The sequence below is a fragment of the Sminthopsis crassicaudata genome, chromosome 3 (genome assembly GCF_048593235.1).
Source record: "Sminthopsis crassicaudata isolate SCR6 chromosome 3, ASM4859323v1, whole genome shotgun sequence".
Taxonomy (NCBI): Eukaryota; Metazoa; Chordata; class Mammalia; order Dasyuromorphia; family Dasyuridae; genus Sminthopsis; species Sminthopsis crassicaudata.
The window spans coordinates 284,454,197-284,480,170 of record NC_133619.1 but is presented as its reverse complement, the minus strand read 5'-3'; the positions used below and the strand labels follow the sequence as shown (position 1 = coordinate 284,480,170).

At 34.4% G+C, this 25,974-nt stretch overlaps 1 protein-coding gene across 1 annotated transcript in view; it reads right to left on the bottom strand.

The window, feature by feature from the left end:
* DMD (dystrophin) overlaps positions 1 to 25,974 on the bottom strand; it is a 2,117,885-nt gene that overhangs the window by 557,161 nt on the left and 1,534,750 nt on the right. The window contains 1 exon segment of the mRNA XM_074300855.1: positions 8,477 to 8,688. Coding sequence (XP_074156956.1) covers positions 8,477 to 8,688 — 212 coding nt within the window.

The following is a 25,974-nucleotide window of genomic DNA, read 5'->3' as shown; positions in this document are numbered from 1 at the left end:
TATACTTTGTTCATTTATCTAATGAGATACAACTTAGAGAAATAATATTAGTATATCATCTTACATGGAAGAAAGATTAAATTTATTATTTTTGTTTTCAAAGGGAAGGTCAAAAACAATGGGTAAAAGCTGTAAGAAATTACATTTAGGCTTGATATTAGAAAAAATCTAATAATAAAAGCAATTCCAAAAGTGATTGGGTTTTCTTGGGAACATCATGGTTATAGTCTCATATGTGTGTGTGTGTGTGTGTGTGTGTGTGCATATATATATATATATATATATATATATATATATATGTATATATATATATGTACACATACATATTTATATTTATATATATACACACACATATGCATTTATTTGTGTCTAACAAAAACAATGATAATTTTGTTCTATATTTGAAATTGTTAGCAGCTTGCCATAGTGGGTTTGCCATTTCATGTATGTTTACTGTAGTATGTTATGAAAAAGCTTGTTTTATTTGATACATTAAAAATAAAATTTAAAAGTCTATGTTTATATTTAAGACTGTCTGCCATCTAGGGGAGAAGGTGGAGGGAGGGAAAGGAAAAGTCGGAACAGAAGTGAATACAAGGGGTAATGTTGTAAAAAATTACCCATGCATATGTTAAGTCAATAAAAAGTTATCAAAAAAAGAAAAAAAGTCCATGTTTAAAATATGTAAGAACTTATGAACAGTGATATAAAAAATTAGAAAAACAATACACAACGGAAATAAAATGAAGATGGAAAGAATCATTAATCAAATTTGAATATTATAATGATGAAGCTTGGGTTCAAAGGATAGATAAAAGAAAGTACTTCCTCCAATTCTATATAGAAATGAGGAACTTGGGTATGGAATGCTGCATGTAACATCAGATTTTTTTAACATGATGGCATAGTTTTTGCTAGTCCGTTTTTATTTTTAATCTTTATTTATTTGTTTTATAATGGATCACTTTCTGGGATGCAAAAGGGAAAACCACTAGGAAATATAACTAAATGACAAATGATAAAAGGTTTTGGTTTTGAGTATGCCTAGTTTGGCTAACATGGTACTCAATATGATCCCTACCAGCTAAGTGGGGAATAACCTCTTTTGATTAACTTTCTGCATTTTTAAAATATATAATACTGTGCTTTGCTCTTTCTCCCACCTTCTTTTGGCTGTAACCATGAACTGAACCAATAAGAGGAAAGGAACTGGTCTTCCTTTAATCTTCTTTGTATTCCAGAGAAATAGTCCATGGTAGTGGTGATGGTGCTGTTTGTCTCTTTTCTATGTTATTTTTCATTTATTTCAGGCTCTGGAGGTGGTCTGGATTAAACTAGGACTTCAAGCCATGATAACCTTGGAGTCAGGCAAACTTTGCAGGCAAAGTGTTACAGCCACCAGCTCAGTAGGAAAGCCCTGAGAAGCCATAGTATTTAGAACTTAAATTGAATCCAAGATGTTTGGATTTGGAATTGTTCTCTATGGGAACAGAGTTAAACACTCAGTTTAATCATCTTCCTCTCCTCAGAGTCTACTATAGTATAAAGAGGGATGGAGATTATGCTTCCCACATGTTGTAGGTAGTACATTTGTATAAGTGCTATTAAATCTTTGGAAGTAAGCATTCTTTGTAAAAGTTCAACTGTGTTTATATATATGCTTTTTAAGAAAAGAAATAATGCATAATAGTTTAATCACATACAAAGTCCTTTGAAAAAACTTTCTAAAGAAAAATGCTGAATTGAAGAGCAATTAAGATGAGTCAAGTTGCCAAACAGTATTACCCTAAAATATTCAGATAACTAAGGCAAACTTAAATTTTAGTGCTGATTCTCATAGAGACTTAAAAATAAGGTGGACCATAAATGTACCCCTTTACTTAATGGATAAGGTTACTAAACCTGTAAGGTAAAATGATGTCCAAGCTCCTAAGAGAAGTAAAGAACTAATGAGGATGTGAATTCAAATAATTTAACTCTAAATCAATCCATTAAGAAACATCTATTATTGCTGTGAATTTGTTTCGATCATATCCAATTCTTTGGGACTCCATTTGACTTGGGCAAAGATATTAGAGTTGTTTGCCCTTTCCTTCTCCAGCTCATTTTTCAGATGAGGGAACTGAGGTTAACAGGATTTGGTATTCTGTATACTGCACCATTTTGTCTTCATTTATGAAGCACTGGCTACATGCTAGGCACTGTGTTAAACTAACTTAAAAGTTAAGTTTTATCCTAAGAATAAAAAATGAAGCAAAAAAGAGTCCCCAGTCTCAAAGAGTTTACAATCTAACGGGGAAACAATAGGCAAGCAAATGTATAAAAACATGTTTTATATATATATGTATGTATATATATATGTGTGTATGTGTGTGTGTATAGGATAAATAGGAAATTAATTAATTGAGAGAAAACACTAGAATTAAGAGCAGTGGGGAAGGTTTCCTATAAAAGATGGAATTTTAGATGAGATTTAAAGGAATATAGGGAATTCAATAAGTGGAGTTAAGGAGGGAGAATATTAAAGGCAGAAGGGACAGAGCTGAGATGGAGTTAGTTGTTCATAGAATAGCCAGAAGGCCAATATCACTAGATTGAAGAATATATATTGGGGAATAATGTTTTAGAACGCTGAAAGGTAGAGGGAGCTGGGTTATAAAGAACTTTGGATGTCCAAAAGAATATTTTGTATTTCGTCCCGAAGCAGTAGGGTGTCACTGTAGTTTATCAAATAAGGATTTAACATTGTCTAACCAGTGCCTAAGGAAATTCATTTGAGTTGTTGAGTGGAGAATGGATGGCAGAGGGAAGAGATTTGAGGCAGGAAGAGCTATTAGCAGGCAAGTGCTGAAGATCTGATCAGGTGTGAGATGATGAAGGCCAGCACCAGGGTGGTGAAGAGGGAATATGTTTTAGAGATATTGCAAAGGTGAAATTGACAGTTTTTGGCAACAGATTAGATTGGGAGGTGAATTCAGGATGATTCCTAGCTTGTGAGTCTGAGGGACTGGAAGGATGCTGATGCCTTCTATAGAACTGGGAAGACCAGATGGGTAGGGAGGATCTGTGAATTTAGTTTGGACATTTTGAGTTTAAAACTAGATATCCAGCTTGATATGTTTGAAAGGAGTTGGAAATTCAAGATTGGAGGTCATTAAAGAAGTTAGGACAGGATAGATAAATTTGAGAATCATCAGCACAGAGATGACAATTAAATCCATGGAAACTAATGAAATCATTAAGTGGAGTAGTATAGAGGGAGAAAAGAAGGTTCAGGACAGAATCCCAAGGGACATTTGTAGTTACAGAATATAATCTGGATGAGCAAATGATCTCTAGCAGAGGTTACTGAGAAGGACAGGTGAGATAAATAGGAGAAGAATTAGGAAAGAGTGGTCCCTAAACTCTAGAAAGAAGAATGAATCAAGGAGAGAATAATCAGCAGTGTCAAAGACTGCATAGAGGTTAAGGAGATTAAGAATTTTTAAAAGGTCACTAAATTTGGCAAATCAACGATCATTAATAACTTGAAGAGAGAAGGATTAAGAAGAGAATAAGATAAGAGAAAACAGCCTATGGCTTTGTCTTTCTGTCTTTCTCTTTCTCTTTTTCTGAGGTTAATTGACTTGCCCAGGGTCACACAGCTAGGAAGTGTTAAGTGTCTGAGATCATATTTGAACGCAGGTCCTCCTGACTTCAGGCCTGGTGCTTTACCCACTGCATCACCTAGCTGCCCCACCTATTGGCTTTTTAAAGATATTTACCTATAAAGGGCAATAGAGTTGTATAGGATGATAATTAGCAGTGATAGAAGCATCAAGTGAGTGAAACATGATCATGTTTGTAGGCAGTAAGGTTTGTAAAACTAAAGTTTGTAGCCAGTAAACAAGGAGAGATTGAAAACAGGTGATGGAATAGAGGTGATGGAGGGGGCAATCTATTGGAAAAGATGGGGTGGAATAGGATTACTTGAATAGGTTATGCTTGGTAAGGAATAAGGCTACTTTATCATATGAGATGGGGATAAAGGAAGAGAGATAGTAGCAGAAGGCATGTGAGTTGATAAAACAGGCATAGAAGGATTGCAGCTGTAAGGGCCCATTTGAGGTTCTGTAACATAAATCTGTAGTGAACTTATACAGAACATGTGCATGATTTTTCCCTACTTCCTTTCAGCAGCATATATGTAGAAACAAAGGCAATACATAGTGGGAGTGTTCCATGTCTTAGGCTTGGCAAAATGAAATTAATGAAATGATAAAAGGGTTAGGGATTAAAGAGAAGTCTGTAGATCTGAATTGCTTCCCTAAGATGAGGAAAAGAATAAAGAGTTGCAGTTCAGAAGCAATGAACTGGGAGAGAATTGAGGGTTTAATAGATTAAAGGTCATAGTGTGAACAATGAGGGAAAGCAGAGGGAAAGGCAAAAAATCAATTTATTCTAGTTGGATAAGTAGATAATAAAATTCTTGAACTTGGAAGTGGTATCTTTGTGGGTAATGATGAGATTAAGGATATGACTATCTTTGTGTGTGAATAAAATGGAGGAACAAGAAGCATTACATCTCTTCCATCACAACCAGTGAGCCAGTGGGAATGAGTGAAGATATATCCAGTAATAAAAAAGGGGGGAGTAGAGAGGCTATTTCATCAGGAAAGTCAATAGCTAGGAGAGAGAGTGGGAGAAGAAAAGTTTAGGATAAGGGGAAGCTTGTTTCATATGGAATAGACATTCCACAGGACATGGTTGGAAGACCTGGATTGTGTTTGGTTTAATGTTTGGGCTGGAATACAGGGAGGTGGGAAGATTGGGAATAGGTTTTAGAAGATTCAGAATCAGTGGGATGTAAAGAATATAACAAGTTATGAGAATATTCATCGTTGAGTGGAGGGTGCTACTCCTTTATCAAAATAATGTAAGATGTTAAACTGTATATACGTGCAATATGAAGAGGGCGGCACATGATCAGTAAGTAGATCTTGCTTCATTCTTCCTACTCTCTCTGAAAGGAAGAGGTTAGGCAGGAAAGGGTATAATAGGAGAGGAAAGTTTAACCTGTATAGGTGAGTGTTGGGATTACTAGGTGAGAACTGAGGTTGTCTGGATGGTGACAAGGTGAGAATTCAGGTTTTCTGGACAATTACAAGGTGAGAACTCAGGTTGACTTGATAGAGGGGGCAAGCTCATTGGCTGGGGTGGTTCTTCCCAGAAGCCCTTGCATTATCCCACGCCCATTCTCTGGGAGAATAAAAGAAGAGGACTCTCAGAGAAAGAGGAAGACTCTGAATTGCATCAGGCTTGACGGAGCTCTCTGCAGGAAGGGAAGTCACTTCTAAGGACAAGAGTTAACAGCAACTGCCTGGAGACAACGGTTCACTACAGGAAGAAGAATCTGTCTGAGAGATTTGAGTAGACACAGCAGATCTCTTCCCAGAGAGCGATCCAGCAGCTCCTGGAGACAACAGCACGCTACAATTGGCGCCCAACGTGGGGCCAGGACTTTTGCTTATCCTGACAAGAGGAGCTAGACCAGACCTTCGCAATTTGGCGCCCGAACAGGGACTAGGTGAAAAGGATGAATCAGATAACAATGAAGTTAAGTACAATTCTGAGCAACAGGAGCACCTCCCATCTCCTCCCTCAATTAACCCTTCATGGGTGGAGCAAGAAGGAGGAGAGGAAGAGGCAGAAACACAAACAGAATTGCCTGTGAAGCAGCCTAAGCCTATGACAAGATTAGAAAAAGCATTGGTTAAAGCTAAGAGAGAAGGACAGGATATAAGTGATTTTATACATGCATATCCTGTGATTGAAAATATTGACTCTGTAGGTAATAAAAGGAGAAGATATGCACCTTTAGATTTGAATAAAATTAAGGATTTGAAAAAAGGTTGTACCCTTTATGGGGCTACATCAGCTTATGTCAAAATGTTACTAGATGGTTTGTCTTATGAAGTCCTAACCCCGAATGATTGGAAATCCATAGCAAGGATATGTCTGGAACCTGGAGAAAATTTATTATGGCTTGCGGAATTTCATGAATTATGTAAAATTCAAGTCAGATGCAATTTGGAAATAGGAGTTAACACACAATTCACTTTTGAGCACTTAGCTGGTGAAGGTCAATATGGAGAGAATTCGGAACAGATTAATTATACCATGACAATATATGAACAAATTGCTAAGGCTGCAATAAAAGCTTGGGGTGTCCTTCCTGGACAGAAAGATCGTGGAGAGGCTTTCACTAAAATACAGCAAGGTCCCAATGAACCTTTTGCAGATTTTGTGGGACGTTTGCAAACTGCTGTCAAAAGAACTATTGGAGAAAATGCAGCTACAGAAATAATGACCAGACATCTGGCTAAGGAAAATGCCAATGAGATTTGCAAAAGAATTATATGGGGATTAGACAAAGATGCTCCTTTAGAGGAGATTATAAGACGCTGTGCTACAGTGGGAACAAATGCTTTTTACACCCGGACAATGATGAATGTGGAAAGACAGGGTCCCTCCTGGCAAGGGACTTCTAGAGAAACTCAGCGATGTTTTCAATGTGGAAAAATTGGACATCTAAGAGCTCAGTGTAGGTATGGAGATACAGTGAGAAGACAGGGTGAAAGAAGACCTAAAACCCCATGTCCAAAATGCAATAGAGGACTCCATTGGGCATCAGAGTGTAAACTAATTCAGGGAAATGGGATGAGGGGCCCAGGTCCAGGGCCCCAGGCAAAAACGACTTGGGGCATGATGGCAGCTGATGTTACACCTAAAGAGCCTTTAGAAGGCCAGGACTCTGATTTAATCAATCAGCAGAGAAGCAATCACATGGCAGAAAGGGATTACCTGATAAGTCAGTCAAAAGGCAATCAGATTGCAAAAATGGATTACACTTGGGGAGAATACAGGCCTTTTAAACCAACAGGGCTGTGCCCAGTGCAAACAACTCCAATGTAATTGTCAGATGATGAGAAGAGATTTAGAAAGTGGTAAATAGAAGAAAATTAGGTAGGTTAACTGCCTGGGAGAGAGGGTTTGCTTGTATTTTAACAGACAGAAGAAAACAGATGAAGAAGGAAATAGATGGGTGGCAACAAGCACCTGGAGAGAGATAGAAAAAGAGAAAGACCTGAAAATAAAGGAGAAGATCTAAGAAACATCTTACACCGAAAGAGCATGGCTAATAAAAAGACTGTTAAAGAACTTTAAAACCAGCAGGAATCATTGGACTTCCTCACACAAGATGAGACTAATGGACAATGGACTTATGGACATTTATAAATTTTCAATTTATGATTATGATTATGTTATATACTTCTAGCATGTGTTATGTTACTATGTTACTATGTGCTTATGTAATTTATGTAATTATCTGTAATACTTCCCATATTGATGGATTTATGTTTCAAGGTCATGACTGTCCTATGTTCTAAATCAAAAGAAAGGGGGAGATGTTGGGATTACTAGGTGAGAACTGAGGTTGTCTGGATGGTGACAAGGTGAGAATTCAGGTTTTCTGGACAATTACAAGGTGAGAACTCAGGTTGACTTGATAGAGGGGGCAAGCTCATTGGCTGGGGTGGTTCTTCCCAGAAGCCCTTGCATTATCCCACGCCCATTCTCTGGGAGAATAAAAGAAGAGGACTCTCAGAGAAAGAGGAAGACTCTGAATTGCATCAGGCTTGACGGAGCTCTCTGCAGGAAGGGAAGTCACTTCTAAGGACAAGAGTTAACAGCAACTGCCTGGAGACAACGGTTCACTACAGGAAGAAGAATCTGTCTGAGAGATTTGAGTAGACACAGCAGATCTCTTCCCAGAGAGCGATCCAGCAGCTCCTGGAGACAACAGCACGCTACAGGTGAGAACATTGCTCCTCTTTGCATTAGGATTTTCTCTCCACAATCATGTTGAGAGATGAAGTTGGAAGCAGGATATGGAAATGGGAGCTGAAGCAGGAGCTGGCAGAGATGGAAGTAGCTGCTACTTTGGGACAGATTGAAGATGTCTGTCTTAGAACCTTGAGTCTTCTCAGAGAATATGCTATACACAGCAGAAGATGTAAGGTACAAGGTGCAGTCAGAGAAACATTTAGTATCTCTTCTAGGCTCGAGGAGCCTAGAGATGAGGTAGCATCATCAAGTGGTAGAATCCCTGCATGGAGGTAAGTTCTTTAGGACAGATGGTAGACATCGGCTAAGACCCTTTCTGCCTTCTCTCAGGGGATGTGCAACTGTGTTCCACATGGAATGGAAAACACAAGATAAAGGATAAGAGGAATATTTGGATCATCTTAAAATTAATATTCTTTTATGATAGCATAATTGTTCCACTTCTGTAGCTTACCCTATTCTACTATATCAATGGATTAGTTTTCATTAGAGAACTTTGATAAATTCCCATTAACATGGATTGTTTATGAACTTTCAGCTTCAAACAATATTATAATTTCAATAACTTTATATAATGTCAGATACCAACCTTAATTTCTGTGGATTGTTTTCTGATTCCTTCCATTGTGTAAGGAATCTCTTTCCATGACTCTAGCCTTGCTTTGGCCTTCTCCAGCGTCCATTCAGCTTCTTTCTTGGATTCTAACCATTGAGCAGAATCTTTTAGCATTTCATTCAGCTGCTGTCTTCTCCTCTGAAGATGTTCTTGGACTTCATCCCATTGACTCTGTATTTTTTCAACTAATGAAAGAAAAACAATCATAACATATAATAAATGTTGTTTGGAGAATCCCTTTGAAAATTGAAAAACATATATATGTATTACTTACATTTTATGCTGACCATAGATATATTTTTTTAACATTGTTAATGTCTTGTAAACAGCTAATGCTGTTTTCTCACTTTGTCACATGGCCAAGCTAAGATGGATATTTTAATGGATTTTTAATGAATATTTTAAAATTACTCAAGAAATAAATAGTAAAAGTAAGAATTTAAATTAAAAAGTCTACTGATCACAGTCTATTCATAGTTCCTTGAACCACATTCTTTTAATGGAGAGTTATATTTGAGATTTAATATAAAACTATTCTTTGAACTTATGTTTATCAGTCACCTGTTCTCTCATAGTTATCATAGTATTACTCTGATCATCTTGATGAACTTATTTTTTTTATATTTGTTCTGAATAAAAATTAATTTTAATTTTTATTAAAATTTTTAAAACATATGCATGGACAATTCTTTGACATTAATACTTGCAAAACCTTGTGTTCCAATTTTCTCCCACCCCTTCCCCTAGATGGCAAGTAGTCCAATATTTGTTAAACATGGTAGCAGTATATGTTAAATCAAATATATGTATACATATTTATACAATTAAGCTTGATAAACTTATAAGATGGTGAGCTTTTTTTCTTACTTTGAGATGCATTTTCCTTTGGAGGATGTAGATATGTCTCTTGGTGCATTGTGAGTTATGATTCATTGTGATTAGGGATGAAAAAATTTTCCTGAACCATTGTAGAATGAACTGTTATAAGAGAAGTAACCCATCTTTTTTGGATAGTAAATGAAAGTACTAATATGGAAACTCCATATTTTTCCAAAGACATCCCGAAAAAAAAAGCAGGAATCAGAGGGGATATAGAGTGAAGAAAAAACCCAGGAACACACACATTCTCATATTTTCTAGGAGACAGTACTGACTACCTTAGGACAGAGACAAAAGATAAATATATTACTTTTTTATATAGCAAGAAAAGAGAGTTTTGGAGTTCAAAATATCCTGGCCCCCAACCTTAGAGAGCCATATGTGTGGAAAGGAGAACTAAGCGGCTTAATATTGGTAATACTTCAACTCCAATTTCTCAGAGGAGTGAGTAGACTTTCTAGGCAGTGCCACTACTACTTCACATAGATATAACTATCTCTTAAGTTAGAAAATAACTCAAAGCATCCAAAACAGCTGTCCCAAATAATATTCCTTAAAATATTCCGTTTTAGTGGTCTTACTCTCTATTATTAAGGGTATTGTATGTTTCATAATTGATTCTCCAGAAACTTGACTTTCAAAGTTATCAGACTTCTACTTCCTTTCAGTGATCTTTTCATATATTGTTGCAGCCATTGCAACATATAAATAGAACCAGCCATTGGTTCTATTTATATCACTCATTCTTCATATTCACTACTTCTTACAATATAATAATATTTCACAAACTAAACATTTTTATTATATTGATATGGATATGAACTTTTAAAAATAGTCCATAGTATTTTAACTAAATCAGTTTTATTCTTTAATTAATATATAATGCTTTGGTCTTAATAAGTAATCATTGAAAAAATGTAATTTTTACTTATCTTTTCCAAAATTGAATTTTAGAATCAGTAACAATTTACTATATTAGTGATATCTCAAAAATGCTTGATTTTAATCTTTCTTTTTTTACAGTAGTATGCAAACCTGTCAGCATAGGTTTTACAAATTATACACTTCTTTTCATGACAGTAGGTTTAGCCCTCATTTAAACAAGGTCAACACCATTTTGGGAAGAAACAGACTGGTTCAATCATGCATAGGTGAAGGGTTCTTAATGGAAAAATAGTTATAGCCTGGGATGACATTTCATCCAAATGTCCTGCTTGAATCAATCTGTTTAATCACCACAAGAGAAGATTTATGGCCAAAAGAAATCTTGGATATGAGATGGAGAAAACCAAAATGGTCTGTTGAACAGGCCTTCTCTGCTTATTGCATTTCTCCTTCCAACCAGAAGCTCATGTAAGGCTTAACACAACTGACAGCTGGACTCTCTCAAGGGATTATATCTGAATCAAATTACCGAAGACCATGTACAATTTACAATGAAGTTGGATGCAAAATTTTAAAATGAGAACAACTTATTGATATTTGAAAAAATAATTTTGGAAGAACATATTCAATTTATTTTGGAAAGTTTCCAATATATTGCAAATACATGAAACCAAAGCTTATCATCCAAAATTTTGTAAGTTTAAAAAACATGACTCTGTGAAACCTGTGAATAAGAAGTCCACTATAGCCACTTAACTATATATATATATATATATATACATATATATATATATATATCATATTTCATTTTACATATAATTGGTATGTAAAAATTATAACAAAATGGGGCTGTTAGATGGCACAGTGGGTAGAACACTAGCCCTGGACTTGGGAGGACATGAGTTAAAATTTGATCACAGACATTAAACTCATACTAGTTGTGTGACCCTGGGCAAATCATTTAACCCCAATTGCTTTTCAAAAAAGAAAAGAAAAGAAAAGAAAACCATAAAAAAGAAACTGACAACAAAAAAGAAGTCTTTTGAACTAAAATAAACAATATACTTGCTAATGGGTACCTTACATTGACATAGCATCAGTTTTAAAATTTTTTCCTTCTGTTCTTCCTATTAACTAAATCTCCAATAGATCTGGTTATTTCATTCTTAGATTATTACAAATTTCTATCTTCACCTCATTTTCTGATACTCAAAGTTGCCAACTCCAAAAGTCTTTCCCAAACCCTCAGTCTTTATTATTATTATTATTATTATTATTATTATTATTATTATTATTATTATTATTATTATTGTTAAACATGGATTTCTTCTATTCAGATTTCCATAATTATCAATCTACACAAGAAAAATCAAATCAAAAAGAAAAAAAATGATGAAGAAAATAAAATGCAAGCAAACAACAACAAAAAGAGTGAAAATGCTATGTTGTGATCCACAATCAGTTCCCACAATCCTCTCTCTGGGTGCAGATGGCTCTCTTCATCACAAGAACATTGGAACTAGCCTGAATCATCACATTGCTGAAAAGAGCCAAGAGAATTGATCATCGTATCATCTTAATGTATAATGATCTCCTGGTTCTACTCACTTCAGTCAACATCAGTTCAGGTACCTTTGAAATCATCTTGCTGATCATTTATTATATAATAATGATATTCCAAAAATTTCATATGCTTAACTTATTCAGCCACTCTCCAACTGATGAGCATCTATTCTGCTTCCAGTTTCTTGCCACTACAAAATAGGCTACCATACTATATTTATACATGTAGGTATATTTCTCTCCTTTATGATTTCTTTGGAATACAAGACCAGTAGAGATAGTGCTGGATCAAAGAGTTTGCATAGTTTGATAGCCCTTTGGGCATAGTTCCAAATTGCTCTCCAGAATGGTTGGATCTAGTCACAATACCACCAACAATGTATTAGTGTGGCAGTTTTCCCATATCCCCTCCAACATTCATCATTATCATTTGCTGCAATTTTAGTCAATCTGAGAAGTGTGTAGTGAGACCTCAGAGTTGTCTTAATTTACATTTCTCTGATTAATAGCGATTTAGAGCATTTTTTTCATATGACTACAGATAGCCAAACCCAGCCTTAAGTTCAACTTATCTTGCCTTAAAATTCACCATTGGCTCATTGATTTACAATTATCTCTTTAATCTTCCAGCTATCCAATATATGGTTTGAGGGCCACATGTTACTGAAATGATCTAAATGTTAGGTCTATTTTAGATTTTTAGGAAAATGTTTTAATTGGTTACTTGCATAAAGTTGTAGAGGAGTATGATATGTGTAGTACAGGGAGCTACTTATTCCCATCATTGCATATCTGAATGATTTCAATGTCATTTTTGGCTTAGTTTAATTAGTAGTAAAAAACAAACAAAACAAAACATGATAAAACATAAGTGGATTTCTGAGTCTATGACCTACTACTGAAAAACAACAACAACAAAAAAAAAACACTTCTATACTCTTGCCTTAATGCTCAATACAGGGGAAATTTTTCATTCTAGAGTTGTTAGAAGGAAGGGAGATTCTTCCTGGTTTCCCATTCTGGAAAAATGGCTATGGCTTCCCTGAAAATTTCAGGGAAGAGGGCTGCTAAAAACACTTTAGAACTTACAAAGGTGATCATCAATTTGGGAATGGCTGAACAAATTGTGATAGATGATTGTTATGGAATACTACTGTGCAATAAGAAATACTGATCTCAATGATAGAAAAACATGGAAAGACTTGCAAGAAATAATGAAGAGCAAGATGAGCAGAACCAAGACAATATTGTATTCAGTAACAGCAATATTGTTTTAAGAACAATTTTGAATGAATAAATCATTTTAACCATTATAAATACCCAAATTAACTATAAAGGACATATGCAGAAAGATGCTATCTGCATTCAGAGAAAGAACTGATAAATAGAATAGGTATAAAATAATTATTTATATACATTTATATAAATATATACATATATATGTCTATTTGTATCTAATGATAGACATCTGTGGGACAGGTTAAGGGGAGGGAAAAAAGGGGAAAATGTCATTATAATTTTGTTGTATATTGTATGTTGAGAGAGCAAGTCATACTTAATAGATTTGTAGTTTCAGGTGTAATCTTTGTTAGTATACTTTAATAAATGCTTATTTTATTCCAGAAATTAAAAATCAAATTAATTAATAATAAAAGAACATGACTAGGGAAGAACTATTTCTGACCATGTGAGGAAGAGTAGTGAACACAGAGAAAATGGGGTTTAGTGTATCCTGTGTGGATGTAACACAACCAGAAGCCACACAGAGAGAAGATGAGTTACAGAACTAGGAGCATGGAAAGGAGCAAGACAAGCAAATGCTCTTCTATCTAGATCCATGGAAGTCCTATACCCTGGAACTAAACAAGGGTATTTTCCAGCTTTAGAAAGGATTTGAGCCCATACATTTACTAGTAACAGCATGAGTTTAGAGGACTCTGAATTTTAAAATCCTTTTTAAAAGGTATTCATCTGAAAATGTAGCTGATATTTTTTTTACTTTAATATTTATTTCTCTTCTGATTAAATGTTTACTATTTAGATACACTAGCTCTGTCAAACCTTATTTTGGCCAACCACTTAAGTCTTTCATCATTAGTTTTCTCATCCAAAAATGAAGAATATTTTTAAGTCCCACTTCACAAGTTTGTTGTGAGACTAAAATGAGTTGATTAACATATATATATATATGTATATATATATATGTATATGTATATATGTATATATATATATTTAGTACTTTGCAAACTTTAAAGCATTATATAAATGTGAATTGTTGTTGCTATTGCTGTTGTTTATTAGTTTGGTGAGCAACTAAAAACCCTAGGGCTGTTAACTTCAGAAGCTCTAAGTTTTTGGTGGAGTCAATTAAATGATCTGAAAATAGATTTTTATTCAAATTAAATTAGTTCCAAGGGATTAGTCTGACCCTTAGGTTAAATGCAAATAATTGAACATGGTCTTGCCCTCATGAAAATTGCAATCTAATGGAGGATTTGGAAAAAGAAAATAAAAGTATCATGATTTTTATGAGTTTTCACCTCAGTAAATAGTCTTTAAATATGACCTATCAAAAATGAACATAGCATTATAAATACAAACCTAAGAATATTTCAAAAAATAGCTGCTGTACAACAAACGAAAATGTAGCTATAACAAACCAGAAAATTCTTGCTAGTGTTCAGATTCTGTTATAAAAACAGTGGAATTAACACAACTGACACACCATAGAAACCTATTGAAAAGACAAAAAAGCAAACATTGTACTTGGGAAGTTTTGACAAGGCAGAAGAAAAGGTGGAAAAGTAAAGATTTCAAAATAAAGCAATAATAAAACCAATAACAAGACCAACATTTATACAACATTCACTGTGTCAGGTACTGTGCTTTACAATTATTATTTCATTTGATCTTCACAAAAGTCTTGGGAGGTAGGTATTGCCATTATCCCCATTTTACAGGTGAGGAAAGTGAGACAAACAAAGATTAAGTGATTTGTCTAGGATCTCCTACCTTACAAGGCTACTTGACCTCAGCTCTTTCTGATTTCAGGCCTAGCATTTCATCCACTTAGCCACCTAGCTGGCCATGCAAATACACAAGTTGTGACCACTGACAGAGGTAGAACTCAGACTAACTTTGGCAACAATTTCAAAAAGCAAAACATGTACACACTTACCATATCACCAAGAAAATTGTATCCCAATTATATGTATTTTTGTAGTGTATGACCACTAGAGTCCATATTGTTACATTGTGTTAATAACAGATTCGACTGATTTATAAAACTAAAATAATAATAAAATATAGGCACATAAACATAGACAATCTGTGCAGTGCTATAATTGAAGAGCTAGCCAGAGTTACAAATCTCTTCTCACAGAAACCCATCATGGAAATGTCTTAACTCATTTGTGTAGTAAATAGATGTCAGATAATAAAAGAAAATAAATAACTGATTCTAGGGCAGAGAATGACAGCATGGGAATCAGCATGGATCCAGACTTATGTATATTCAGAAATGTCAGTTTTGAATCCCAGGAATCATGTGAATATCCTACAATATGGCAGAAGACTCTTCATGGGCAATGAATAATGAGCAGATTGCATACTAGCAAATCTTTCTCCAGAATGATTTTCCCCTTCTTTTTTTCTACCTATAATTGAGCTTAATATTCGTTCTTGAAATATAGCAATTATAAAAGATATGGAAGGGAGAAAGGAAAAACCTTTTTAAAGCCTATCTGGCTCTTTTTGAATGTGTATAGTTAAAGTTCATTGGGGGAGTAGACAAAGATTCCTATAGTATGAAGCCATTGCCTAGCAGGCTGCCTATCCTTTTACTACTATGGAATCAGACTATTGAATTAACTTCTAATTTACATCATTATTCTTGATGACCAAATGCTAAGATCAGTTATTCTTTCCCATTTAAGCTTCAAGAAGCCTAATTATTCAAGACTGGAAGCTGTGTAGGAATGATGATTTTTCCAGCAACTATAGAAGTACTTTTGTTCCTTTTTCTTTCACACTACCACTAAAAACAAAAGAAAGAATAAAACCTCTAAAGTATCATTTTTAAGAGCTGGAAAGACTTGAGAGATATCTAGGCAGTTGAACATTATTTCAAAGAAAAGGAAGTTGAAGCCCCCAAAGAAGGGATATTATTTGCCCAAGAGCATATGAGAAAACTCATGAACCCTTACTTCAGGTTCTTACTGAAGCTGAGCTAAGGTAGAATCAAAGGAAACTGAAATCTATAGAATCAGATAAAGAAGTGAGAGGTCAGCTTGCCCAACTCCTTTGTTTTAAAGAGAAAGAAATGGAAACCTAGCAAAGTTAATGTTAGTGGAAGGTCTAGACCCTAGTTCTCCTGACTTCTAGTCCATTGCTTTTAACTTTGCTGTTGTTTTTGTTCAATCATATTTGACTCTTTGCAAGCCCATTTAGTTTGTTTTTTTTTAATCAAAAATATTAAAGTGGTTTGCAATTGAGGAAACTAAGACAAACAGGGTCACACAGCTAGGAAGTATCTAAGACTGGATTTAAACTCAGGTCTTCCTTACTCCAGGCCAGTGTTCTGTCCATTGTTCCCTCTAGCAGTCCTTGCTTTTAACTAGGTAAATAGAATTTGGCCTTCCTCTGTGGAGAGAAAGAACTGGCTCTTCCATGCAAGGATTCCTGGCATTATGGATGACTCAGGAAGTAGGAAGGGCACCCCATAATTATATCTCATTCCTTGTAGTCCCTGGGTTTAAGCTCCTTGGGAGATAAAAGCTTTAATTATGGAAACTAGGGATGGGGAATTCAGGAATTCCTTTCCTCTCCTGTCTTAGTTAACTCCAGGAAGATATCTACTTTTTAAGGAAAAAAAAAAATTACCTAACTTGCATGGGTAAAGGGTTGGGATATTACCTCTAAAACATCTTCTACCTTGCCTCACAGGGAAGCCCTCTTTCCCATTTTCTATGTTTTGGGCATCACAAAAGTTTAAATAGGGAGGGCAAAACTGGGGGTGGGGTCCTGGAATGAAGAGACAGATGTATCCCTAGAAATGGACAGTTCACCAGCAGATGAAGAAATGCTGAATATCTTCCTTAGCCTTGATCACTCAGCAGAAATACCACCTCCATCCAAAAAACAATAATGGGTTTTAACTGGGGCATCTTGTAATCTTGATTCTGGTCCCTGGACTGCCTCTCTTTCCCCAGGCCACAAAATGTACAATGAAGCAAGGCTGGGTTGCTTTTGGAGAAATCACTTGTGGCAATGTGGAAGGCAACCTTTGAGGTGAAAGGAGAGAGGAGAGACTTGCTAAATCAGGGTCAATCTCCTTTCCTAACTCAGTGACTATTCTACAGCTAATACTGTTATCCTAGAGTAGATCTGAAGAACCTTGCAAAAAAAATTAGTGTTCCTCTAACAAGAACCTGTCACATAGGCTCTCCTAGCCCACAAAAACACAAATGCTGTCAGTTGGCTTTTTAATCTCTGTTCCTAGTTTCTCCACTCCATTGCCTTAAAGTTTTATCTTGCCTACCCTTGGACACTTAATTGCCCTGAATAAAGGCTCTTCTTGCCTTTCCCTAGTCATGGTCCTGGTCAGCATGAAGCAAGTAAATTATTCCATTCATGGAGTGAATGATCACTGTGGAAACATGATTTCCTTAGGACTATATGGTATAATGGAAGGAGCACAGGACTATATTGAAAAATCTACATTGAGAACTCACGATGAATAAATGTTATTTGCCCCTGGAGAAAGAACTGATATTGTCTGCAAACAAACCAAAGGAATCCCCCTTCTCTCTCTTCTTCTCTGTCTGTCTCTATCACTCTCTCATTTTTGTCTCTCTCTGTCTCTCACGTTTTCTTTCTCTATATGTCTTTCTTTCTGTTCGCTGTCTCTGTTTCTCTTTTTGCACAAAATGGCTATTATGAAAATATTTTACATAATTTCATATGTATAATCTATATCACATTGCTAACCATCTCAGGAAGGTAGGAAGAAAGGGATAGAATTTGGATCTAAAAACTTAAAACAAAAACAAACAAAAAATTATAAAAAAGAAAGATTTTAGTTTAAAATCTTGGCTCTTACATTAACTAATGTTATAACTAAGAAAGTCAATTAATTTTATCTGGGCTATAGTTTCTTCTTCTGTAAAATGAGGATAATACTGAAATTAACCATTTCACAAGGTTGTTTTGGGGAAAGCACTTTAGAGAATAAAATAAATAGTAAAATACTATATAAATATGAGGTATTATAAACCAAAGTAGGTCCTCCTTTCTAGATATTATATTATCATTTTGTATAACAACAACTTTATGAGATGAAAGTTAGAGGCAAATGAAAGAAAGCTATATAAAAAATTTCAATTTATCAAAAAGCATCACTGGGCCTAGAAAATATTTAAATATGATCAAACACAACATGTCAGCATGTCTTTTGGATAATCCATCTGTCCCCTGTGCACCAGCCTCCAATTAATTAAGCACCATATGTAACAAAAAAGAAACCAACAATAAAATGAGGGCTACTTCACTAAAATAGGATAAATGAGTATTTTACAATTCTAGCATGACAAATTTATTACTATGTCACCTATAAACAACATACAAAATAAACCCCCCCCCATTATGGAAGAATTGTTCATGGAAATAGACATACTCACTGGAACATAAATATTTTAAAAATCCATATATGAGGAAGACAGTTTCCTCCCATAGTTTAGCAGATGGCATCTCTGTACTTGCATTCAAATGTCCTATTATTATTAATATCAGCAGTTGTTAGAGTAGCAATAATAGTAATATCAGGATTACTGCTGTTTTAGTGAGGGAAGAAAATGCTTACTTGGTTTTAAATTCACTCATTCATATTCACATTCCACAATGAAAATAATACAGCTCACATTTATATGGTGCTTTAAAACTTAAAAAGTATTTTTGTCCAGAAACCAGTGTTTTTTTAAAAAATCCAGCTATTAAACCTTAAATCAGCTAAAGCTAAGTAGGGACTTAAATAGTAATGAGAATAGCAACTGTTTCATTGTTTATATTTGTATTCATATTACCCTGCAAATTGCCTGTAATATAGCAGGTATTTAATAAGTGCTTGTTCATTGATTGTGGGAATGAAAATATTCACTTGAACATTCTACTGATAACAAAAACTACCAAAACATTTTTCTTTATCCTGTCTTCTACAAGTTGTTTTTCATGAAAATGGCTCCTCTGAAAAGCAGAATTTCATATCTATATAAGAATTCTAAAATAATTCTCATGAAAAGCTATAATTAGTAGTTGAACTTTATTAGATCACTGGGTCATAAAGCTAGAGCTAGAAAGGAACTTAGATATCAGATACTCTAACCCTGTGTTTCTACATAGGAGGAAATGGAAGTCCAGAAAAGGGAGATGACATTCCAGATCATTCTGAAAGTAAAAAGAAGGCAGAACCGAGATTGGAACCTAGATTCCAAATCTAGTGTTCTTTGCGTGGCACTATTCTGCATTCCCTCTGCTTCCACTCCACCCCACCAAATAATTTAATCCTGTGTGATTCTTGTCCATGTTTTTGTTTTTTTTTTTTTTTTTTTTTTTTCAGAAAGGATCTATCCCATATGTAGGAGGGCTCATCATTCTTTACATGTTTGAAAGAAGCATCAAGGTAGACTCAAATACATTCACTTAATTCCTGTCTTACTTCAAGGGCAACTCATTCTCCTTTTATAGTCACAAGGGAAGATAATATACAGAGAAAGATTAAAAAAATACTGTCTTTGCAAAGTGAATTGAGAAAACAACTATTATGATTTCTGATGGGCAGGGAACATCGCTGACTGGGCAATTAAAAAGACATAAGGTAAGATATTCTTGGAAGAAATAAAGGTCATAAATGATAGAAGGAGCAACAATCTGAGAAAATTCACTTAGTTTTCTTATTTTTGTAAGTATTATTTTCTTAGACACATTGCTGTCCTAATTACTAGACAGACCTCTAGATGAAGTGGACCTGTAGTCAAGTCAAGTACCTCAGATTCTACTTTAAGTTCTATCACTTAGTAATCATGAGTCTATGGAGGGGTAATTAGTTTAGTTTATTCTTATTTATGAAATGGAGATGAGATTTAGGCTTTTTACCTTAGAGGGTTTTCCTAAAAATAGAAATTTACCAATTGTAAAGTATTATATAAATGGACAATAATTATTATGACATTGAAGAAATTATGCTGCCATGAAAAAGAAAATTAATTCAAGTCATTTCAACTCCCCCAAAGTTCCTCATAGGCAATAATGGAACATTATTGTATTTGCATTCTCTGCCACATATGGTTGCTGTGAACATCAAATGCAAACACTATGTGTAGTTGCTTTTGTAAATATTAAATAGAATATTAATGTTTGGTTTACATTTGTTCATTGATTCTTTGGTTTAGTAAACATTTATTATAGAGTACTATAAATGTTATGTAGTACAAGGATGGGGACACAAACATTGCACAAATGGTGATCTAAAAAACTTACACTCCAGCATGAAAAGAGCCATGTACATAAATAATTGTGATACAAAAGAAAGTGAGATAATTGCAAAGAGCAAGTTTATTGAAAATGCTATGAGAAATCTAAGGAACAAGATATCCCTTTGTGTAGTTATTTTCTTCTGGGGTTAGGAACGTAAAAATTAAAAAAGTATCAATAAAGGTAGGAGAATACTGAGGATGCAATTTCCCAAAAGCTAAGGCAAGAGAGAGTATCAGAGATAAAATGAGCCTGTGTCAAATTCTATAAAGGTCAAAAAAGGTGAGGATAGAAAACAAACAAAGAATTGGACCATGACAAAAGCTCATTGACAACTTGAGAGAGCTATTACAGAACAGAAGTAGGGAGAAGATGTAAGGAGTTGAGAGGACAGTGGATAATGAGGAAGTTTGAGTGTAAGATACTTTTTCCAGAAATTTAACAGAAAGGGGAAAAGTAAGCTGAAACAATAGCTAAAGAGAGTGACAGGGTCAGAGAAAAACTTTTACTTTTAAGGCTATGCAGAGCTTGAAGATGTACAAGTGTTTAAGAGAGGGGATGACTGATGGAATAAGGTCATGAAGGAGATAGATAGAAATGGAATAGATGTTGCAGGAGAGGAGGTTAGTTTTGGCAAGGAGAGGGAATAATTCACCTTTTGAATCTGCAATTTTCATTACCATGTGTGAAAATGCTGTACTCATAGTTTCTGCAACATAAAGTTGGTAACAGTTTTATTCATGCTTCTGAAATAAAGTATTCTGAAAATATGCTTATCTTGGTGACTCCCTTTTGTATATTTTCTATTGAAATGTTGCTTAGAAATAAAAGAGGTAGAAGAGTACAAGAATTTAGTTGTCTGCTTCAGGGCCAATACAGTAATAATCTCTGCCTTTCTGCAATCTAACCCAGTCAGAAGAGTTAAAGGGAAAGCATGGGCTTTTGGGAGAGGGAAAAAAAATGATTTATGACTATACTATCTCAGAAGAAAAACACAGGAAACAGATAAACTGTAGATGAGACAGATCATGGGGAAACTATGGAAAATAAAGAGTAAAATTTCATTATTCAATGAAAACCCCTGTTAAACATGAAGACAGAACATTTACATAGTAAAAGGAAAGATATATAGAACCATATTTAGAATTCTGTATTATGTGTTATCTTGTGTTATATTTTTAATCATTTGTAATATGGCAAGCAAATTCTGTTTAAACCTTTTTCACTGGTTGTCTTAATCATCAAAGCAAAGAGAAAAAATCAAAATGTCAGAATGATTACTAAAGGACTAATTCACTGGTATCTTAAGCAGACATACATTTTTAAAATATTTCTTACAGAAGTTGACTTTTAGAAGCCAAGATAGTGAAGTAAGCTGTAAATTGCCATAATTCTCTCATATTCACCTCTTAACAACCATAACAAATTCAACAAATTCGTGCCCCCAAACAAATCCTGGAACAACAAAGCAAGAAAAAATGATAGGGGGAAATAATCTCTGAGCCCAAGAAACTTGGGAGATTGGTAAGAAAAAAATTTGCCTCACTTGAGTAAATAGGGATCACAGCCCAGGACTTTAAGTGTCCCAGCAAGCCAGCAGCAAATCCCACATTAGCAAACCAGAGGTAGATTCTGAACATCACTTGGTGTAGCAGGCAGATGCTGCCAGGGAAACCCCACATCCAACTTGCTTTAGCATGGCGTGGGAATTTTAGCATGGCTCAGAGAATTAAGTTGGACTTCAGCACAGCCCCAGGCAAAAAGGAAATCTCCAGTGACTAGACTCTACCCCAGAAAAATAGGTAGACTTCAACCTTATGAGTATCTAAGTAAATAGATTGGCCAGCTCAGTGTGGTCCTGGGCAAACAAGTAAAGAGCAACACTATGGTGTCTAAGCAAAGAAGCAATCATTTGGACTTATGACAAGTGCATCAGCATAGCCCTGGACAAACAGGCATCTGCCAGTAGCCAGACATGTCTGTGCTTTAGTGTAGCCCTGAAATGCAGAAACACCCTACCAGCCTGAGCACACATTAGACACTGCCATTATAAATCTGGATTAGCAATCCTATGTCTTCCAGCAATACCAGCCACTCATAACACCACATACCCCTAGTGCAAAACCAAACACAAGAGTTGCCTTCATTGCAGCATAAGATAAACAACAGGGCCTGCAGCCTTTGGAGCAAGAATTCTATTCTCATCAGTATTGGCTCAAATAGGGAATAATATACACAATCATTTGAATATAGAAATCTATTTTATCTGAGAGGGAAATAGGAGAGGGAAAAGATTAAGGAAAGCAGGGGGGGAGGTGAAGACTGACAGAAAGAAGGGCAAATCAGGGAGGTGGTAGACAGAAGCAAAACACTGGTAAGAAGGGAAAGGTGAAAGAGAAAGGACTAAGAGGAGGAAGAACCAGAAGGAAGAAAATACATAGGTAATGATTAAAATTGTGACTGTGAATGAAAAGAGCTCTCCCATAGAATGGAAGCAGATAGCAGTGTGGATTAAAAAACAGAATTTTACAATATGTTGTTTAAAAGAGATACCTTTGAACCAGGGAGATACATGCAGAGTAAAGATAAGGGGCTAGAGCAGAATCTACTATGCTTCAGCTGAAGTTAAAAATAGGGGGGTGGTGAAAGGTGTAGCAATCCTAATCTGAGACAAAGTAAAAACAAAAATTAACCTAATTAAAAGAGATATGGAGGAAAACTATGTCTTGCCAAAAGATGCCACAATAAAGCCATATAGATACTAAATACATACAATAAATAGCATAGTAATCAAATTCTTAAAGGAGAAGTTAAGTAAATTACAGGAGGAAAGAGAAAGCAAAACTATACTAGTGGGGGACCTCAGCTGTCTCTTCAAAGAACTTGATAAATCCAACAAAAAATAAAGAAGAAACAGACCTTTGAAGAAAACTGAATGGGAACCCAAAGGAAGATACATTTTCTCAATAGCACAAGGCATTTACATAACAATTGACTATATAATAGGATATAAAATCTTAAAAATCCAATGAAGAAATATTTAATATATTCTTTTTGCAAGGTAACACAATAAAATACATTTAACAAAGATATATGAAAGATGTATTAAAAGTTGAAAAGGTATATTAAAAATTAATTGGAAACTAAAGAATCTAATATTGAAGAATAAGTGGGTCAAAGAAGAAATCATAGAAACAATCAATAATTTCTTCAAAGAGAATGACAATAATGAGACAATGTATCAAAATATATGGGATATAGCCTAAGCATTACTTAGGTTAAAATGTATTTCTCTAAATTCATACATCAGCAAAATGGAAAAAAAGAATGCATCAATGAATTGGACATGTCACTAAAATAACTATAAAAAGAACAAATTGAATATCCCCAATTAAGTATCAAATTGGAAAAACCTGAAAATCAAAGGTTAATTAATAAGGTTAAATTAATAAGATTGAAAGTAAAAAACAAACCAAAAAACTATTGAGCTAATAAATATAGGATATGGTTTTTATAATAAAATAAAAAGCCATTGTTAATTTGATTAAAAAGAGAAAGAAGAAAACCATATGTCCATTATCAAAAATATAAAGGGTGAAATAATCAATAATGAAGAAATTAGAACAATTATTAGAAAATATCTTGCCCAATTATATGCCAATAAATCTGACAATCTGAGCAAAATAAGGACTATTTGCAAAAATATAAGTAATATGGATTAATAGTTCAGGAAACAAAATATCTAAATAACCCTATTTTAGAAAAAGGAATTGAACAACCATGGGAAAAAAATCCTCAGGCCCAGATGAGTTCATAAGCAAATTCTACTAAACATTTAAAGAATGATTAATTACAATACCATATAAACAATTTTAAAAATAGATGAAGGAGTTCTGCCAAACTCCTTTTATGGCACAATATCTAAACCAGATAGACCTACAACAGAAAAAGGAAATTATAGATCAGTTTTCCTAATGAATATAATGCAAAAATATTGAACAAAATACTATCAAAGTAGTTTCAGAAATATATCACAAAGGTTACATAATATGGTCAGGTGGAATTTATACAAGGAATGCTGGGTTGCTTTGATATTGGGAAAAGTATCAACATATTTAATTATATCAATAACAAAACTGACAGAAATCATATGATTATCTCAATAGATACACAAAAAGCTTCTGAGAAAATGCAGCACCTATTCCTATGAAAAACACTAGAGAGCATAAGCAAAAAGGAAGTATTTTTAAAATGATAAGCAGTATCTATCTAAACCATCAGTAATGGGGATGTTAGAATCCTTCCTCAAAAGATCAAAGGTGAAATCTCTGAATATCTATTATCAACACTATTATTCAATATAGTATTAGAAATGTTAACTATAGCAATAATAGAAGAAAAAATCAAAGGAATTAGAATAAGCAATGAGGAAACAAAAATATAAATCTTTGCAGATGACATACTTACAGAATCCTAGATAATACTTCTCAAAGTGATTGTTGTTCAACAATAATCTAGTTCTAGTTTCGTTCAACCCTTTGTGATACCATTTAGAGTTTACCAAGAAAACTACTAGAGTGGTTTGCCATTTTCTTTTACAGCTTCCTTTACAAATGAGGAAACTGAGTTTTAGTTAAGTGATTTTTACAGGGCAAGAAAGGGAATAAGTGTCTGAGGTCAGATTTGAATTTAGGTGTTTCTAACTATAGCTTGGCACTCTATCCTTTATAGTCATTATATTAAATAAATAGCAGTTATCACAGGTAGAACACCATCCCTGCCATCAAGGAGTTTATAATTTTAAGAGAGAGTAGATATGGGCCACAACTAACTATCTATCTAGCTTATATCAAGTGCTTAAAATAGATATTCAGGAAGTGAGACTGGAAAAGGATTTTTTTTTCTGAGAGTAGTTATCAGAATTTTGGAAACAAACTACTCAGTTCAACATGCATTTGGTATGATGCTTGATAGCTAAAATTTTACCACAGAATGTCATATTAATAGATAGAAATAAATAACATTTAGACAGCACTTTATAGGTCATAAAGCATTTAACATAGATATTCTCATCTAAGCCTCACCACAAATGTATGAGGTAAGTATTGCAAATATCATTAATTCTACTTAGAGATGTGGAAACTGAGTCTTGAAGAGATGAAGTATCTTGTCCAGGATCACAGAGTGTCTAAGTCAAGAAACTAGACACTTTGACTAAATTCAATTCTGACTGAAATTTTGTTTTTCCCATATGACAATTAGAAAAAAAAATTATTGCATCAGAGGGTTCCCTCACTGAGTTTCTTAGTTAGAAATAATGCACAATAAACATAAATAAGATCCTAATGATTAGGAGTTATGCTTTGTCCCTTTATGTATGCCTTACCTCACATTTAGACAACAATTATCTTTCTGATCAATTTTATTTGTCTATTTCAACAACCCTTCATTTACCTAAATAGTTATCACCTCTTTTTTGGACTATTACCTACAACAATTTTCTAGTATATCTGATACTTTTTATTCTTACTTGTACCAATCATTTCCACAAAAAAAGAGGGATTGTGAAATTCTTGTTGATGAGAACCCATATAATATAATAATAATAGCAGTGTTGT